A 21,251-nucleotide genomic window follows, 5' to 3' on the forward strand; every position below is an offset into this window, starting at 1 on the left:
TGCTTACAAACCAAAGCATACTCGTAAAAGATCGCCTAGATGTTGCATAACCTGAAGAAGTATTAAACTGAAGAAAACGATCCATAACATTAGAAGGATCAGCCGCGTAAACACCAAGTCAATTACGAACAAGTTGCCAAATTTGACCAAAAACACCGCAAGTCAAAAATAAATGATTATCAGATTCATGTGCACCACACTCAGTTACACACCACTAAGCCTCGTAAGGAATGATCCTTCGGAATAAATTCACCTTGGTTGGCAAACGACTACGAAAAAGACGCCAAGCAAAAACTGAAACCTTCAAAGGAATATCCCGCCTCCAAAGAAGATCAACAGGAACAAACTGAGGAGTAGGCCTCATATTTGTAAGTAAACGGTAAGCTCCACTAACAGAGTACCCACCAACTGGATCATGGGACCAGATCCACATATCATCAATATCCACCTGCAACACCACAGTGAGTAATAAAATCCTGCACTCTGCTACCAAGTCCTCCTCCCACGCCCATAACCTCCTACTCCATTTCCAAGCCTCCCCACCCTCACCCCACCCCAATGCAAACATTTGAGATACGATTAGCATTTTGTTTTCAGATAAATCAAACAAACGCCTGAACCTATCTCGGAGGGGGACATCACCATTTTGTCTCTATATAATTATTGATACATGATTAATGATACTATCCCAGTTCATTTTTAACTGGTCATTGTTAACATTTTATACATACCATGACAATCAATAAATACTACGTATGATACAATAATTTATCATTTTATATTTTTTTCCTCTATAATAAAGAACTAAGAGTAATATTGATAAAACAAAATTAATATTACATTAAACTTTGAAAGTGACAGTTAAATAGAAACAAAAAATTTCTACAAAAGAGACGCTTAAAAAGGAACGGAGGGAATATCTTATTAAAAAATTGTGAGAGGTGATAGATTGATGAGATTGAATGTTAATTAAATACTACTATTAAAAAATTATAAATAGTGATGTGTACACGTGAGATTAATTTAAATACTAAAAAAATAGATGTCTTCATTGTAGATGTTATCAATGTATCACTTTTATTTTTTTGGGTTTTAACCCTATCATTCCCGGAGGAAGTGGGTCATGGTAATCCGAATTCAATCGTGAGGTAAGTATAACCTGATCAAGAATTGTTCCACATAGAGATTAAATTCGGGTTCTCCTAAACGATTCATCATATGATGAAGCTGATTAACCACTTGAACTCAATTACCAGATTTCAAATTTTAATGTATCACTTTAGTTCCAACTGTTAAAATTCTACTGTATTTAAATTTCACGTATAAACATCACTATTTATAATCACTTTAAAAATTAAAATGATTGATTATTTTATGTAATGTAAGCACTAATAAATTATAGAAAATAATATTAACAAAAAATTACTCTTATTGTCCCTTAATTTAAATTCAAATTTTATTTCGGTATGAACTCTTAATATCAAATATACGGTCCTTCATTTTGTAAAAAAAAAAAAATATACGGTCCTTCATTGGTGCTTTCGTACGAATTATAAATTTAATGCTTTAAAATACATATATATATATATATATATATATATATATATATATATATATATATATATATATATATATATATAGGGGGCTGTTAACTTGCACCCACCTAAAAACACTAAGGTGCAAGTTAACAAGTTGCACCTACTTATACTTTACTAAAACATCTTTTTGTCTTTATTAAACTTTATTTTAATTAAAAGGACATTTTTGTAAATAACATAAATAATATTTGTTTATAATAGAAAAACATTGGTGTTTTGGTAAATAACTAGTAGGTGCAGCTTGTTAACTTGCACCTTAGTGTTTTTAGGTGGGTGCAAGTTAACAGCCCCCACTGTTAACTTGCACCCACCTAAAAACACTAAGGTGCAAGTTAACAAGCTGCACCTACTTGTACTTTACTAAAACACCCTTTTGTCTCTATTAAACTTTATTTTAATTAAAAGGACATTTTTGTAAATAGCATAAATAATATTTGTTTATAATAGAAAAACATGGGTGTTTTGGTAACTAACTAGTAGGTGCAGCTTATAACTTGCACCTTAGTGTTTTTAGGTGGGTACAAGTTAACAGCCCCCATATATATATACATATATATATATATATATATATATATATATATATATATATAAATTTCTTTAAAAAAAATACATATATATAAACGAAGCAAAATGACTTAAAAAAAAAATTAACGATTAAATTGTTATTTAAAATTAACTTGCCAAGAGTATAATTTTGTGAAATACTAAATACTATTAGATGTTTATTAAAAGGGGACTGCTATGGTGCAGTTGTTTTTATGACTTTTCTGGAAAAGTCGCTTATGTGGCTTAATAGGAGAGTGCCACGTGGATGTCTTTTTAAATCGGTTATTCGGAAAAACGATTTTAAAAAGCTTTTGTTTTATATAAAAAATATTTTTTAATTTCTTTTTTATTTTTATTTTCATGTTTATCCCTTAGGATTGTGTTTCCTGCTCTGATACCAGGTTTGGAGTGGGGTTTTCAGCGGAATTTTTTCGAACTTCGTTTAACATTTGTTCGATTTTAGTTAATCCTTGAAAAGGTTTTAAAAGTGTTTTAGCTCTTTGTTTTTGTATCTGAGTAAGATTTTCTAAATCTTCTGTATCTCTTAATAGATCTTCAATATATTCTATATGATATATAACAAATTCTCTAGAATTGTAAAGAGTTTGTTTAAAAACAATTCTTTCATAATATAATTCTATTTCAAAGACTATGTCTTCTAGCCTTTTCTTGAAGAGTCTTAATTCTGTTATAAGATCTAGTCCAGGCATATCTTAATTGTTGATTCTCCAGCGGAGGTTTTCTTGTTCTAGCATTTGATCAGTTTTTATTTGTTTTAACATTTTTTCGATTTTTTCTAAACCTTGAAAGGGTTCTAAAAGTCTTTTTGCTTTTTCTTGCTGAATACTTGTAAGAGTATTCGAATCTTCTATTTCTTCTAATAAATTAGAAATATAACCTACATGGTAGATTATTAAATCTTGTGAAGCAAAAAGAATTTGTTTTAATATAATTCTTGTATTTTGATAATTTATTTCAGAAATTATTTCTTCTAGTCTTTGCTTATAGAGTTGTAACTCTGTTTTTAGATTTAATCCAGACATTATAGATTTTCAGCAGAATTACCAGCGGAATTTTCTCGAGCTTTATCTTTTTCTCGAGCTTCGTTTATAAGGTGTTCAATTCCTTCTAAGCCCCAAAAAGGTTCTAAAAGAATTTTTGCTCTTTTCATTTGAATCTCTGTGAGATTTTCTTGCATTTCTTCTACCAGATCTTCAATTAAATCTATATGAGATCTCATTAAAGTTTGAGCTTTATATATTATTTGTTTGTATGATATTAGATCATAATACCATTCTATATCACTTACTAGATGTTGTAACCTAGTTTTAAAAAGTATTAATTCTGATTTAAGAGTTAGACCAGGCATTTTGACTTTTTATAGTCTTTGATTAATCTTATTAACCTGTATCGATAGAGTTTTTATAGAATCATGCAGATCCTTAAGCTCTTTTTCTCTGCTTATTTCGAAATCCTTTCTAGGTGGTTCGAATGAGGATGAAGTATCATCTTCAAATATGGTTTGAGAACTTAATGATTTGCTAAAATCTTTTTGATCTTTGTTCGGTGATGTTATTCGAAGACTTTGGCTTCTAAACAACGGTTTTTCTGTTTCTTCAAACATATTCTTTTCTGCTTCTATCAGAGAAAAACTATTTCTCGTGATATCTTTAAATATTGGTGTTTCCAAAGTAATTAATGGTGTAAATAATTCATCAATATGAATTGTCTCTTTTCCTATAAATTCTATGCTATGATGTGAATTACTCAAAGCATAATTAATTCTGTAGTAAATTGTAAAAGGATGATTACCTTCTTTCATAAATGTTGAATCTTTTAGCTTATAATGAAAAACTATAGATTTATTCAAATCTATATCTTTTAGGGATAATCCCATCTGTAAATTTATATCAAATTTTATCTTTCCATATTTTAGATTACAATTTCCTTTTGCAATTACTGCTTGTTTTTTATTTCTAATTCTAGAATCTTCTAGAGCTATTTCTAGAGGTGAATCAATACCTTTCATGAAGGTACTTTTGATTAGAATTTGAATGGTTGATATATGAATATAACCAATCTTTTTTCTCTCGTTTTCAGAAAATTTTCCAAGTCTTTTATCGATTTGTTGTTTATCTATAGTTGATATAACTATTTTTCCATTAGTTGTTTCAATTGGAATTGCTTCCTCTCCTACCATTATTCCGAATTTTAGAATATTTTTTCTTGACAGAAATTCCTTAAGTTTACTAAACTTTCTTTTAAAATTTTCTTCAGCAGTTAAAGACAAATCTGCTTCTTCAATTTTATTATCTATTATGCTATCAGCATGATAACTAGATGTTCCTTCAAAATATGAAACTTCAGACATATTTTATAATAATTCTTGATAAATTCATACCTGATTTTTCTTCAGAAATATGGGTTGTTTTGCTTCAGCAATCTGATCTTCTTCAGCAGTTTTTTCTGCTTGTGTTGAGTTTATCCCAACTCAGGGCGAATTCCTCCAGAGTATTACCTCAAGAATTCTCAACTATAGTGTTTTACCACTATAGGACCACTAGTTCTAAAAACTAAGAGGCAAGCTCATATCAAACGATATAACTTATATTGCTTCAAAACATGGTGAATACAAATGAGCTTCGAGGCCCTTATTTATAGGATGAGAGACTCACAAGTTGGCCTTCATAGTTGGCACAACGTCTCTTTCCTTTACAGCACATAAAAGTAATGACAAGACAAAAAGAAAAAGAAAACGTAGAAAAATATGTTACATAATTGCCTTAGAGATAAGGCTTATCTCTAAATGGGTCCCATGCCCACTAACTTTCTACATTTTATTCGTTATTTGGTGATATGTCACTGTCATACAACGATTCTTTGTCGGCCACGTTTTTCATGTCCTTTGCGCACCACTTGCATTGGTGTCCTTTGTATTTTTGAAAGTGTCGGCAGCACTCCTGTTGGATTGGGTCGGGTAGACGGCCCAAGTCTGCTTCAAGCCCGCTAAAGTTTTCTTCGAACTTTAGAATTTGCTGAAGGTGTTCTTCTCTTGCTTGCTTCCTTGAGTCACTATAGACTAGAAAGCTTTTCTTTGCAGTAATTACCCTGAAGTTTGGTAATTTTACTCCAAATCTGATGAGAGTATCATAGAATTTTTCCATTTGATGCAGAAAACATTCTGGTCTTGGATCTACATCTCTTCCATCATTTGTTGGATATGAATGATTTGAAATGCCAATCTTGATTAAGTGTCTGGCTTTAATAACTTCATCGTCTTCAAACCATGGATAAGTTGAAGTAAAAGATAAAAAGAACTCTTTACCTTTTGCGAAGCTATTGTTGAACTTATAAGCGATTTCGCCTATATCTTTTGGAAGAAGTTCTAGTTCATGAATTTTTCTTCCTGCATCTTCTTGAAGATACATTGTTTTAATCATTCCACAATCATAGAATGATCTGACTAATTCTTTTCCTATGCCTGGGACTGTTACAGCTTTTACTTCTATCCCGTTGTTGCTAGGATAAAAACATTCTGTTTTTAACTCTTCTGAGTAGTTGGTTAACCATCTCCAGTTTTTGTAGTAGTCTCCAATGGTGACTTCTTTAACAAATTTGCTTTCTCCATAGATAATTCTATCTACAGATATTTTCTTCTTAGTCTCCATTTTTGATGGCTGGACTATATTGTTTGCTGTTGCAACTTCCTTGTAAACAGCGTTGTAGGCTGTTTTTGCTTCTTCAAGGGTCTCATACCCTTTGTATCTGACATTTTTGCCGTTTGTATGTAACTTTGTGGTTTCCCAGTTTTGGTAGATACCTTTCATAGGTCCATCAAAAATTACATAAGCTTTCTTTTTGCCTCCAAGCTGACTGTCAATCTTTTGGCTTGTTTGTTGATCAATGGGTTCTTTTTCTTTTCCATTTTTTCTTTCATCTTCTTCGACTTTATCAGCCCAAGATGTTTTTGGTAAATCTGCAAGGACAGTTGTTGGGGATTTCCATCCTTTTGGTTCTATTGACTCAATTGGGATGTTTGACTCTTTTGGAGCTGAGTATTTTACATAGTAGTTGAACTTTCCAGAATCTTGACCAAGCAGATCCCAGTTTTCACTATTTTTAGATTCTGAAACTGTTGATGTTTCTTTTTTACAAAGTTTTTCAAGGTTTTGAATTGTTAATATCATCTCCCCCTCTTCAGAAAGAAGAGTTTCTAGACGATTTTTTGCAGAGGCAATTTGCTCCTGTTTTTGTCTGAGAGAATTCTGTAGCGTCTTTATAGCTGCTTCCATTCTCTTGTCAGTGCATCTGCAAAGCAATTCTTTTCAGATTTTATATATTCAATATATGGGTGAAACGGTTGAAGTTTCATCTGCCATCTTACAAGTCTTCCATATTTATAATTGACACGAAGGTCATATTTCCAAAATCCAGTTACATATTTGGAATCTGTTCTTAATAAAAATCTGGTTGGAATTAATTCCATTTGCCATTTTGTTAAAACTTTAACACAACTCAATGTTTCTAATTCATGAATTGGATATCTTGTTTCGGTATCTGTAAATGATCCTGAAACATATTTACAAAGTAAAAGATCTTCATCTTTTATCTTATTTTTAATATTTTCATAAGAATAATCAATCTTAGTATCTCTTGATACTAATTTTTCTGATGAATCAGAGAGTTTGTCTAATTTCTCTTTCGAGCTACTAGACTTAGCGTACTGGGTTGCTCCAGTATCTTTCATTCCTTGTTGATGGGTTACATCACCAACATAGTTTCCCGAATCATCAAGATTCAGTATCGCTTTACCATTAGGTAGAGCTCTTATACAACCTGCCCAGGTTGTTTTATCAGCATCAATCTCAACAATTAAAAAATCGTTTTCTGTTGGATTGTATAAGCTGGGTAAAACTTTAATTTTTCTTTTAATAGTTTTTACAGTTAGAGTATCTTGTTCAGTCCATGACCATGGAACTTTCTCAGATATCTTTTTCTGTAAAATCTTTCTTTCAGTTGCCAAATTTTTGAAAAATCCTTCATTGGCAATATAATTCAAACATCCTAAAAATCTTTGAATTTGTTTTCGATCTTTCAATTCATCAGGGAAAGCTTGAATCTTTTCCTGAACATGTGGAGATAAATCGAGGGTGCCATTTTCTTTAAAAATAAGGCCCAAATACTCAATTTCTTTTTTGGCTAATTGTGATTTCTTTTTTGAAATAACAATTCCCTTTTCTGAAATTCTATTTAAAACAATTTCTACATCTTTAAGATGTTGTTCTTTAGTTCCTTTTGTAAAAACTAAAATATCATCAATATATGCCAAACATATATGTTCTAATCCTCTAAGAGCATTATCCATAAATCTTTGGTATATAGATGGTGCTTGTTTTAGTCCAAACGGAAGGACATTCCATTGGTAATGACCTTGTGGACATGAAAAAGCTGTTAAAGGCTTAGTTTCTTCTGAAAGTCTGATTTGATAGTATCCTGATTTTGCATCAAAAGATGAAAACCAATCACATCCTTTTATTTTTTGCAAAATATAATCCTTTCGTGGTAATTTATAAGAATCTCCGATTGTAGCATCATTGAGTTTCTTATAATTTATCACCATTCTAGCTTTTCCTCTTTTTATTTCATTGTGATTTGTCACATAAAAAGCGGGTGCCGAATGTGGACTTGCAGATGGAGTAATTAACTTCTTTTCTTGAAGTTCTTTTATATCCTTTTGAAATTCTAATTTATCTTGTACTGAATAAGGCATTTTATACTTTACATTAATCTCCTTATTAGGATCTCGCAATTTGATGGTAACAAGTTCATGATTTGTATTTTTCAGATTATCCAAAGGATCTTCTGAACATACAGCATCAAGTTTTTGTTCTATTTCTTCAAGATTTAAAAATAATTTTCCTTCTTCCCAAATACTCTTTAGGTTTATAAGATTTTCAGAAATTAATTGAATAATCTCATTTCTAGTTATAATTTTTGTTGTTATAACTTTTGTCTTTTCTTTGGGGTTTGCTAAATTTTTCCAAAGTAAAGAAATAGTTTTAACATTTTGCACAAATGGTGCATATAACTTTAAAAAGTTATTTCCAATGATTAAATCTAATCCTGAATCATGGAGATAAATTGTTGGTATGAAGAATTCATGACCTTCTATAGTAATTGAGATATTTTTCAAAACAAACCATATTTGATGTTTTGACTTATCTGCAACAATTATTTCTTTGGGTTTTCCTAATCTTTCCCAATTTCTTGATATGTTTCGTTTTCCAAAACATAATGTTGCGCCTGTATCTAAATAGGCTAAAATCTCCTTCTTACGAAGTTTTATTTTAATAAAGGTAGCACTAGGGTTTCCTTTACTCAAAATCTTGGTTTTGCTCATCTTCGGAATCTGTACAAAGTTCATAGAAACTTTGTTGCTCCCAATCAGAATCTGAGTCTGATTCTACTGGTTCATAACCTATTCTATAGATCATGTTTAAAACTTGTTTCTTTTCTTTAGAAACTTTCTTTGGACATTCATTAGCATAATGTCCTGTTTCATGGCATAGCCAACATGTGCATGCTTTTTTACCTTTAGGACAGGTTTTATTTTTTCTAGGGTACTCCCTTTTTCTTCTATAGAATCTTTTCTTCCTATGTTTCTTTTTATCATAGGAAAATCTTTTAAATTTCTTTCTTCTAGGATATTTTCTTCTTTTCCTAGTTTTTTCACAACCATATGCTCCAATTTTTCCTTGGATTCTATCGCAGCACAAACCTATTCGTGCATCTCGTTTTGATTGTTTCTTTAGGCATTGTTCTTGCATCCAATTTCTAAGGATAGAAATTCTAGCTCCTAAAGTATCTTTAACCGTTCCTGAGGATACTGCACTGTTAAATTCGTTTTGAATTATTTGGGACATAGACATAGGTAATTTTTGGTAAAATAATTCGACAACCTTTTGGTTTTCTCTAGTGTCTTTATTTAAATCATAATATAATTGTGAAAATTCACAAATATAATTTTCTATGTAACAAGGATTACATATGGATAAATTCATTATTCTCCATAATTTTTCAGTGTTAAAGGCGGTATTTGAATCTACCGTATCTTGCCATCCTTTGAATTCATTTAAAAGCCATTCAAAGATTTTATTAATCATTCCCATACTGTTTTCTGCAGTTTGTTCTACTTCAGGTTTTTCGGCCAGAAATTTATATGCATTACCTTCTGTTCTACACAAAAGATAATTAAAAATTTGTTTTGGGCTTAGACCTTTTAAGTCACTATCTAACTGTATCTGGATAGTATTTTTATTATACCAACTTCTTATGGCTTGGACAAGATTGTCAACACAATCAATATTTAAAATTCCACTTCCATCGTTTACACTATGTTTGGGAATATAACTCATAGGAATTTTTTGGTATTTAGCTTGGGAAAATTCCCTATGGAATTCTGCATTCCAATTATAAGAGGGTCCTCTTTTTGTTCCTGAGCTTTCGCCCATTTCTAATTGTTCTATTTTAACGAAATTTCCATCGTCTTTTGAATCATCATCAGAACTAAAGTCGTAGACAAAATCTTCTAGATCTTTAGGTTCAGGTTCTTCCTTAATGGAATCTTTTTCACTTATGTCTAAAGTAGCCATAAGTTGATCTAATTTTTCGAGTTGATATTCTATATTTTCTTCTATACTCATTTCTTATAGTTAGAAAATAGAGTTTTTTCAATTTCTTCAATCTTTTCCTTATTCTTCCCCCCTTCTTGAAGAGAAAGATGTTGTTTACAACAGTTTTTTATCAGATAATTAATCATATCAGTGATATTGTTTAACTGAGGGTTAAAAGAATGATATATATGAGGATATTTATTATTCTCATTTTTATTGTAACACGGAAAATCTTTTTCCATATTTTCCCAAGTTTCATGGGGTCTTTCTAATCCTTGCTCATAATCTTTTGTAAACAAATTATTTTGTTTATAGATTTGAGGTAAGGTTTCAAGAAAAGAAATTTGTCTTTCAAATCTCTCATTTAATTTCTTGGTTTCGTCAAGCAAAGCTTTGACTCTGGTTGTGAGTGTATTATTTTCTTCACTCATCTAGCTATTTCTTTAAGTTTATTTCTTAAATCTTGAGCTAATCCTTTATATTCATTATATAAAAAATGATCTATATTTTCATGGCTTTCATATAAATATTTGTCTAAAAAATATTCAGCCGTTGTATCACACCATCTAATTTGTGCTTTAACTAGTGTAATATCTTGATAATTTGGACATAATATAAAGGGTTGTAAAATACATTTCCCTGTTGGTCCTTTAATAAATTCCATTTTTATTTAGACTTTTAAAGCCGGTTTTCCACAAACTGATTTAAAATGTTTGACTTTATTGGAAAAGTCATTTGGGTGACTGTACCGTAGAATTCACCTTATTAAAAAGAGAAGAGAGAGAATGACGTTGTACAATACTGATCACTCATTTATCTATCAGCAACCATTAGATTCTACAACCACCTGAAACTTTACAATCTACAATGAGCAACATGCTACTCAAATCCTTAACCCTCCATGTCCCTCATCATCACTCCACCACTCCTTTTCTAAGACCCTTTTACCCTTCCACTCATCTTCCCTTTCCATCAAAACCAACAAACCCCTTGCATGGTAATTCAAAACACTCTTCAATGAAATGTTCAAACTCTTCTTCAAATTCTATCCACATGCAACCATTCAAAAACTATGAATTTGAACCTCATCCATCACTCACAAATGAAGATCTCAAACCAACTACACCTTCTCAAAGAACATTCTCAGGTCTTGAAATAGCTTCTCTTTGGATAGGACTAGTTGTTGGTGTCCCATCTTACTACCTAGCTGGTTCCTTAGTTGATCTTGGCATGTCATGGTGGCAAGGAATCTCCACAGTTGTTCTAGCCAACATCATCCTTTTGTTCCCTCTTATTCTTACTGGCCATGCAGGTACAAAATATGGCATATCATTCCCAGTTCTTGCTAGATCTTCTTTTGGTATCCATGGTGCTCACATTCCAACTCTTCTAAGAGCTTTAGTTGGTTGTGGTTGGTATGGAATTGAATCATGGATTGGTGGTGAAGCAATTTTCATTTTACTACCAAATTCAGTAAAAGAAATTACTTTTTTGTCAAATTTTCTACCGTGGCTTGGTACTTCGCCACTTGAATTTTCATGTTTTATGGTATTTTGGGTGGCCCAATTGGCTATAGTTTGGAGGGGTGTTGATGGAATTAGACAACTTGAAAAATATTCAGCTCCAATACTCATTTTTCTCACTTCATGTCTTCTTATTTGGTCTTATGTTAAAGCTGGTGGTTTTAATCACATTTTTTCTTTATCTTCTAGGCTCACAAATTCAGAGTTTTTATCTGTTTTTTTCCCTTCACTTACTGCTAATATAAGTTTTTGGATTACTGTGGCTCTTAATATTCCTGATTTTACTAGATATGCAAAGAGTCAAAAAGATCAAGTTATTGGTCAAATTGGGTTACCTATTTTTATGGGGCTATTTACATTTGTTGGTTTAGTAGTTACTTCATCTACAAAAGTGATTTTTGGTGAAGTTATTTCAAATCCAATTCAACTTCTTGGTAGAATTGGTGGATTTACAACTAGTGTACTTGCAATTGTTGGTATAAGTCTTGCAACTTTAACAACTAATATTGCTGCTAATGTTGTTGCACCTGCAAATGCTCTTGTTAATCTTAACCCTTCATGGTTCACTTTTAGAAAAGGTGCTATTTTAACTGCAATACTTGGAATTGTGTTTCAACCTTGGAGGCTTTTGAAGTCTAGTGAGAGTTTTGTTTATACTTGGTTAGTTGGTTATTCTGCATTGATGGGTCCAATTGGAGGGATTGTTCTGGTGGATTATTATCTTGTACAAAAAATGAAGTTGAGGGTAAGTGATTTATACACAAGGAGTCCTTTAGGTGCATACTATTATTCAAGGGGGTTTAATGTAGCAGCAATTGTGGCTTTAATTGTTGGAATTTTACCTGTTGTTCCTGGTTTCTTGCAGAAAGTTGGAATTTTAAGTTCAATTCCTAATGCTTTTGTTGTGGTATACAACAATGCTTGGTTTATTAGTTTCTTTTCAGCAGGGTTCTTGTATTGGATTTTATTAAATTTGAGAAGTAAACTAGGTGAATCTGCTGTAATAGACCCCCTTTTGCCAGATGCAAAGTAAATGTAAAGTAGTTCATGGATCCTCTCAATTCATGTGTTTAAATGAACATTGTAGATTGGCATGCATATGCTCAATACACAAACTTTGCAAGACATTTTTCTTTGGATGAAGGATTTTCCATAATTTTATGATATTTGAGTTATAAGTTATCTTTCATTATAAATCTTTCTATAATTTTAAATGTAAGTGAGCTAGGTCTCGAAATTTTTTCATGTATATGGAGGATATAAAGCTACAAAAGTACTTAATCCACCAGCCATATATGAGACGATAAAATTTGAATCCATGTGTTTGCAAGATTTAAGTTGCAGCTATAGGTATGGACTAGATGAACCTACATTTTAACGATATTTGTTTTATTTATAATATTAATTAGGGAAATGCTATAGTATACCAAGTATGACAATTGATCACATAAGGTCTAAAACCAAATGATCTTCAAATTACAAAGATGAAATATAAAAATATATAAATAAATATTTACAGGGGGTAAACCGAAAATAACTTATATTATAGGGGCTAAAACACTGTAACCCTATTATTAAATCATAACCCACCAATGTTTTAAAAACTTGACCGAACATTTAACCAGTAAGATAATTGGTTTAAGGGTTCATTGGTTGAAACACGAGGTCAATAGTTGAACCGCATGTCTAAAACAGATAAAACCAGTTGACTTGGCTAGATAACTCGGTCTATAACAAATTTGTGTAAGGTAGTCCTCTAAAAAAATGGCAATTACTTTTCCCACCCTACGAGGTTCTCAAGTGCCCTATTTTTTTTCTTCCAAAATGCTATTTGAATTTTAGAATCCAAAAACCAGTTAAGATTCTAAAATCCGAAAATGCTCTATATATAAAATGAAGATCAACAACTTCCCCCATTTCTACAGTTTTACTTTTACATTTCACTTTTTCTTTGCCTTATCCAAAAATCCGAAATTCACAAATTGGTCGAATCTTGAAGTTTTTTTTGCTCAAAATCATCACATTTGAAGCTTTATCAAACATCAAATTAAAGGTTAGGTCTCATTCCCTCTGCATGCAAGTGTGAGTTTGATTTTTTTTTTTTCTTCTGTAAACTGAATATGTTCGGATTATAAAATCCGAACTATATTGTTGAAGTTCAGATTTTACAATCCGAAGTGAACCAGTAGGAATTTTATTTACAGTTTCGTGGAATTCTGTTGATTATGTGCTACCTGATTATACATGTTACATGTTTTTAGCTGGTATTTTCACCAGCCTCATTTAATGTGGTCAACATTGGTTGACTTTTACTCTTGGAGGAATCGAAGTCTTTTCTTCAATCAAAGGAGATTCGACGAGATGTTGGACTTAGCATTGAAAAGTCTTGAAGCCCTTAAGTTCGACAAGATACGAATTAAGAAGCAAACCTGTCGAACTCAAGCAACTTCCTTTCAAGCGGGAATAATAGAAATTCATAAGAGAAGCAGTTTCCTCGAAGGAGAACGTGGGAGACAAGCGGTTGTCTACATGGAAGGAGTGCTGGAAGGAGTGCTGATCGTAAGATTAGTTTCTTTCCAAGTTATTATCTTTGTATAAATAAGAGTTTTCCATAGGAAAAACGGGTCGCAAATCACCTATACAGAATTCTAAAACACTCGAAGTACCGACGCGAGAGAAAAGAGTCATAAAGAATGTATGTAAAGGATTTGTCGGACCAACTTTATTTTTAATGCATTGTATTTTATCTTTCCTTTAAGTTTCTGAAATTTAAACTTAATGCATTTACTCTGCTTTTAAAAACTTTTTTTGTCGAAAGACGCCACAAGGTCTCGTCCTGTTCGTTAAGCAACCTATGAACTCAATGAACACAAGAAAACAAAATGCACAACATGTCCTAGGATCTCTGGATTGGTCCTACTCGTAATAATCAAAACCAGTCGGTATTGTTTACCAAATCACCGTTAAACACATGTATGGATCATGTTAAGCGCACAGAATAACAATGCATGCTTATGTTAGGAGAGAGCGTGTGGAGAGGTTTCAAGCGGGGGGGGGGGGGGACTTCCTAGATGTGGCAGGGGCAGGGGAAGGGCATGTCGTGCTGATGCTGATGGCGAGGGAACATCTCAGGGGAACTATATTGAGCCACAGTACGAGCCCCAGATGGAGATGGAGGAGCAGGTGGAGGGTGATGATGAGCAGCATGAGCGTCTGCTGCCAGAACCAGAGGAGCTTGATGACTATCCTGGTGGCCCACACAACTTGATTGTGCTGACCAAGTACCTTGTTCACGTGACCTGATTGGCGGCTGATGGAGTGGTAATACACTACACCTTTTATTTAATGCAAATTGAATTTCTATGTTGTTTAATGATTGTAAATTGTTGTTAATTTTTGTCATGTATTATTTCGATTTTTGTGAAATTGATGTTAATTTTTTGTTTTTAATTTTTGCAGTGGCGTGATAATTTAAAATGTGTAAACAACGGAAAGAAGATAGGGGCGATACATGATAAACCAAACAAGGCTCAGATGGCAACACAATGTTTTAAGGATGGCCTGGGAGCCACTGATCTTCAGTGGCTGTAGGATACCCGCTACAACTAGATTGACCACGAGTTATGTTCTGCCTTTGTGGAGAGATGGCACGAAAAGACATCAAGCTTCCATCTTCCGTTTGGGGAGATGACAGTGACACTCGATGATGTGTCTTGTTTGCTGCATCTCCCCATTGAGGGTATGTTGTTGTCCCACGAAAGTGTGCCCAAGGCTGATGTTGTTCAGCTGATGATGCAGCTATTGAGGGCTAATGCTTGCGAGGCATGAAACGAGGTGGAAAAGACAAAAGATTGATGTAAGATTTTTCCTACACGTCATATAACTATGTACACGTGAGTATATATAGGATCGTTTCCACAGGGAGTTACGTTTAATCATAAGCATTTACACAATCGTTCACATTAAGGGTTTGGATATAATTTGTTTGTTTGTAACACTATATCCATATTTGACACTAAAGTAAAAACGAGAGGGGATCGAACTATTTCGCTTGCGGTATAAGATAACGAGCAAGCATAACAGCAGCAATCTCTCGATCGATTAACAGACTCTAGCTTTATAACCAATATTATTACAATCATTTCTACAATATCCTTCGTGTCCAAAGCGACATCGTTATTTCTAGGTTATCGTTTAAACATTCGTGTCCAAATTCCTTAAACGATAACAAAGTCGATCGGATGACTTAATCGACCGTGTCCAGCCTGATTAAGTATCCGAAAGCATTAAAAGCTTGATTAAAAGTAATTATCAAAGGTTTACAAACTTGTCAAGAATGATATAACATAAGATAAATTGTTATTCTAGGTCTAGATTCAAGGGTTTGTGTCCAAATCATCTTGAATCTCTTTGAAAGCATTAAAAGCAAGAATAACAACAATATTGAATCATTAAGCTAGAACCTTATATATTAAAAGATCAAAAGATTACATAATAGCTTGATTGTTACCTCAATACTACAAAGAAGGTTAGTTACATATAGACATGTAAACTAATGCAAGGAATGAAGGAAAGATGAAGATTCCATGCCAAGATCCTTGATGTCTCAATGAATCTAGGGTTGAATCTACTCTTTAATCACTTGCTTTGTGTTTCTCTCTATGAAATAGCTCTAACCTCTCTCTAGAAATGTATAAAATGTTTCAATGGAATAGTGAATAGTCCTAGAGAGAGGGAAAACTTGTATTTAAATGGGCTAAAAACGTGTAATCTCGCTTAAGCGAGATACATCTCGCTCAAGCGAGAAGCCTAAATATCCAATCATGGCCAATGAAGTCTTGCCACGTAGCCCTGCTCCTTGATGAAGTTGCATCTCGCGTAAGCGAGTTAGACCTCGCGTAAGCGAGGTTGCTTGAAACTTAAACCGCCTTAGAATCCTGCTTGAGCGACATGGAAGCGAGATGGAAAGCGAGATGCTCATCTGATCCCTGGAGAAATCTCGCGTAAGCGAGATGATCTCGCGTAAGCGAGTTTCTAAGATTGCACAAGCGACCTGGAAGCGAGTTGTAAGCGAATGTTTAGTTTCTCCCTGGAGGAATCTCGCGTAAGCGAGATGACCTCGCGTAAGCGAGATTTGCTTGGTTCACACAATTGAGTTTTGGTCCTTGCTTGTCATTTCCTGCATAAATTGGGTAGAATTAGGCATATAAAGCATAAATGGTATAATTACAACAATTGATTGCTTTTCCGTAGATAACTTGCATAACAAGTCACTAAAAATGCCTCTTTTTCCACATGAAATATATTACTTTTGAGCACTTATCAAACTCTCCCCAACTTAGCTTTTTGTTTGTCCTCAAACAAAAGAATAAAAAGGAAACTCACAAGGCTTTGGACAAGCTTTCTAGCACAGTACCAAGCAATTCAAATCAAATAAAAATTTTCAAGTGGTGATTCAAATGTGAATGCACCGGCAAGCCTGAAGTTCTCCATTATTCCTAGCACAACTATAAATGTGAAACAAGTCCTAAGCACAAAATACACATCATAAACTTCAAAGTATAAACATATCTATCTATGAACCACACCTAACACACTTCTTTGAAAGTAAATGCAATATAATGATAACAATGAATGAGGTAATGAACACACATCCAACAATCATGCTAACATACTATTTACGTTAGGTGTCCATCCAAATATCATCTCAAAAAGCATAAAAGCATGGATCAAAAGGTCTTGCAAGGGTTATAACTTGGCCGGGCTACAAAAGAAATGTCATATGTGGGGCAGTTGATCAGAAAGCCTATCAAAGAGGAACATTCTTTGTAATTCAACTTGAAATTCAAAATCTTCCCTACCAAAAATTACAACCTTTGATGATTAACAATCAAAACAATAACCTTGACAACTTATTCTATTTTTGATTTTTCTTTCTTTTTCTTCTTTTTCTTTTCTTTTCTTTTCTTTTTCCAATGTACAACTTTTTCTTTGATTCAATGTTGTCAGGTTATTTTACAACTTCACCAGAACTTAACATATAATGCCTCCTTTTTCTCCCCAACTTGAATACAACAAAACTCTAATTGAATGTTCCCCTATCCTAAGGCAAGGGACAAAGTACAAAAAGGTTAAGGGTTCAACAAAGTAACATTATCAAAGTCCTATAAGATTCAACCATGAACTGGATTTTTGAAAAATTTCAGGCAAATTCAACAAGCATTGTGCTTATGAATATTGACAGTTCATGTTTGAGGACTTGATTCATTTAGCTCAGATTGGGGTATCAGATACTCACTCTTCTCACAGGTAGGCTTTATGTGGTCAAGTAGGTTACTCTCGATTCAAAAAGTGCCTTGATCCTTTCCATGCTTTCAAACAGTTCAAAATAATTATCAGATTTAACATAACTAAAACAAGTTAGACGATGATTATCGGTCTCCAGCATATATACAACAGATTGAAGCTACCTCACATTTAGGTTAAGTACTAAGTGGTTCAAAGATATTCATGTTTATGAAAAGACTTAAATGATCTATATTTTGTGCACAGTACAAATTTCACATTCATAGTAACACCTAGAATAACAGGAAACCAATACCTTGACATTGCGCTTTCTCACAATTCATATCATTATCACTCACCTGCTTTTGCTCAATAATTGGCTCCATGGAGCACTTTAAACTTTGATGTTCATGAGCAATTTTTCTTTTAACGAAACACAAGCAAGATTAATCAAAAATTTCATCCAAAGCAATAAGTTAAAAACCAAACAACAAGCTAAGCTATTTTAACCCAAAACGAAATTAAAATTAAACCAAAGTAATTAAACCAAAGTATTGAACACCCAAAACCGTGCTCAAAAAGTATAAATTCAAAAGCAATAAATTGTTCCAGTATAAAAATAAAAACATAAACTAAAAAGTCAAAGCAGAAGTCAAAGTAAACAAAGCATCACTAAAAACATCAAGAAAAGTGGTCAGTGTGCCGCATCATCATCCATATCGTCCTGAGACAGATGGACACTGGCTGTCCTCTCTGGATCATGAGCACCATGCAAGCTAGCAGTCCTATCTGGATCATGAGCACCATGCAAGCTAGCAGTCCTCTCCTGGGTGTGAGATGGTCCTGCTCCACTGCCCCCTCCTGGGTAATTTGGCCTGTCCCCAGGCCACATGCAAGAGTCATAGTACTGTGCTGGAGTGAACATGAAACACCCAGGGTCCATGTGAGCATCGTAAAGATGCGAGTAGATGCCCTGGTTGCTGCGGAAGATAGCAGCCTGCTGATCCATGATGTGATTCTCTCTCAGCTCCTGTGCCTGAGCTAACTGAAAGGCTTGCTGCTGCTGTGCCTGAGCTCTCTCAACTGCTCGCTGCTCATACTGAGCCATATATGCCTGAAAAGATGAAAAATCAAAAGTGGCTGACTGCTGAGGTGGTGGCATAGTCTGGTGAGGATCTTCATGCTCTGGAAAGTCCTCAGGTTGGGGTGCATCCTCAGATTGGGGTACATCCTCGGGTTGGGGTACTTGAGAAGAAGAAGCAACACCCTTAGATAGTGCTCTAGAAATGTAACCCCGAATGTACTTGTCATCAATGGGAGATACCAGCTCTTCTGAAAAAGGCTCGGTGACTGGTACCTGATGGTGCCTAAGTAAGCCCATAATAAAGCCCGGAAAAGCGAGTCTGGTCTCTGGTCCTGCTACACCACCGAGAGCTACATGCTTCAGCTCTCTTGAAATAATTGCAGCCACATCCACTGCCCTTCCTTTGCAAATATGCCAAATCAGAGGAGGCATCACTTTCTTTGGAGTTGTGGTGACATGGCTTTTTGGCCAGACATTATGAACCAAGAACTTAAAAATAATACCAGCTTTTGGCCTCATATCAGAGAAAGCTGCCAAATTTCGGTTACCCGCTTTGGACTCAGTGTAAGTCCTTCCTGGGAGCAAAATTTCCCTCTCTATCTTACCAAGATTCCAATCAGCAGCCTCTTCTCTTTCCCCATAAGGACACAGGGCAGGTGTGTCAGGGTCATCGGACTCGGGTAAAGTGTAAGGTTTGCCTAGGTAATCATTAATAGCATCCCTATCGAAGCGGATGGTTTTTCCTCTCACCATGGTGGTATAGGAAAATGCAGCTTGCATTTCCTTAGCATCACAATCTGGTAAGGCATTTGCATAAAACTCACACAGAAGGTCCAGGTTGATTTTGGGGTATGGGTTAAGGAGTTTCTCCCATTTTCTCTCAGTGAAAACGGCTGCTATGTCAGCATACTCTCCCTCAGGGTTAATCCGGAAAATTTTATCATGCCAGGTTTTCTCTTTTTTCAGCTCGAGAAACCTGGCATAGGTTTTGTTGGATGTGTAAATGGTACGGTCCGGGTTTCTAGGTAAGGGTGCAGGACGGTTTACAACACCGGATGAGGAAGCAGTGGTTTTACGTTTCTTGGTTGGTTGATTTTTAGGGGCCATCTGCAAAACAACCAGAAAAACCATATACAGTATAACAACAATTGATCAGCACAGTATGGTATCAAATGGAAGTACACAGATTAGATTAACACAAAAGTCAGAAAGAACAAGAAGGCACTGGGCTATCTCGCTTGCAACTCGCTTAAGCGAGGTCAGAAGCGAGATATTGAAGAAAAATCTGGGCAAAAATATGAAGTCTCGCTTAAGCGAGAAAATTAGTTAAGAACTTCGCTTAAGCGAGATTCTCCAGAACCTGCGAAAATCAACCCCAATTCCAGAATTTTCAACCAAACCCATAATATTTTCAACCAAAATTCAACCTCAATCCTCTACTCATAAAACCAACTCATGAAAAGAAACCAAAATCAAGACTTGTGTTCAACATTAAATCAAAACCCTTATTTTCCAAAGATTCCAAAATGGGTCAAAATTTACACAATTGAATGTTGAATAAAAACAGTGATGATTTTGATTCATTTTCATTGTTATGAACCTAAGGAAACAGTCTCTAGTCACAAACACCTACATCTAACCCTAGCCATTCTAAATTTGCATAAAGCATGAATTTTGAAATTGAAAAGCATGGCACAAAAATATAAATCAAACCTGTTGAAATGATGATGAATGAAGCAAGCAAATGATGATGAATGAAGAAATATGCAAGTGCTTGACTATGGTTGAATTGGTTTTGATTTTAGGGTTAAAGTTTGTGAAGAAAAGAAAAGTTTAGAGAGAATGGAGAAAAGGAAAGTTGGAAAACGTAAATGAGTGGAAATGAGTGGATGGGGGAGTGGTTAAGGGGAGTTAATCCCCTTGGAAACTGTTACCATTTTTGAATAAAAAACTCATCTCGCTTGCGCGAGATAATCTCGCTTAAGCGAGATTTCTCCAGAACCAACAATTCGAAAATGCAACAATCTCGCTTAAGCGAGATTAACTTCGCTTGAGCGAGATTTCTCCAGATATGTTTCTTACTTTGCTTTGCTCATGAAATTATTCCTAAATGCATTAAAACATGAAAATACTTACAAAACTGGGTGTGACTCCCAGCAAGAGCTTGTTTTACGTCCTTAGCTTGACGCATTTTGAAGAAATCATGGCTCGATTAGTGAAATTGTCGTCAAACACCGATCAATTTCACCACCGAAGTAGGGCTTAAGCCTTTGCCCATTAACAGTCCAGTTGGCTTTGGTGACTGGGTCCTCAAGTTCCACAGCTCCGTACGGTTTGACCTCTTTAACCATGAAAGGTCCGGACCACTTAGACTTCAATTTGCCAGGAAACAATCTCAGTCTTGAATTGAAAAGTAATACCATTTGTCCCGGCATGAATTGTCTCAGAGTGATCTTCTTGTCATGATACTTCTTGGTCCTTTCTTTGTAGAGCTTTGAAGATTCATAAGCTTGATTTCTCAATTCTTCAAGCTCATGCATTT

General features: G+C 34.2%; 2 protein-coding genes and 1 pseudogene across 3 annotated transcripts; 1 reads left to right on the plus strand and 2 right to left on the minus strand.

The window, feature by feature from the left end:
• Positions 1-214: 214 nt before the first annotated feature.
• On the minus strand, positions 215-586 carry LOC146955861 (uncharacterized). Its single transcript, XM_085748975.1, has one exon. The coding sequence runs from the start codon at positions 584-586 to the stop codon at positions 215-217; it is 372 nt and encodes a 123-aa protein (XP_085605101.1).
• A 1,745-nt stretch (positions 587-2,331) lies between these two features.
• LOC146955862 (uncharacterized) lies at positions 2,332-4,850 on the minus strand. The gene has a single exon (XM_085724443.1). It carries the CDS (start codon positions 4,513-4,515, stop codon positions 3,523-3,525), a length of 993 nt encoding a protein of 330 aa, XP_085580569.1. The 5' UTR covers positions 4,516-4,850; the 3' UTR covers positions 2,332-3,522.
• Positions 4,851-10,658: 5,808 nt separating this feature from the next.
• LOC146955863 (purine-uracil permease NCS1 pseudogene) lies at positions 10,659-12,465 on the plus strand (annotated as a pseudogene). The gene has a single exon (XR_015018091.1). The product of XR_015018091.1 is annotated as a purine-uracil permease NCS1 pseudogene (transcript).
• Positions 12,466-21,251: the final 8,786 nt, after the last annotated feature.

Source organism: Medicago sativa, chromosome 1 (genome assembly GCF_051527215.1).
Source record: "Medicago sativa cultivar Bolivia chromosome 1, Bolivia_mono, whole genome shotgun sequence".
Classification (NCBI taxonomy): domain Eukaryota; kingdom Viridiplantae; phylum Streptophyta; class Magnoliopsida; order Fabales; family Fabaceae; genus Medicago; species Medicago sativa.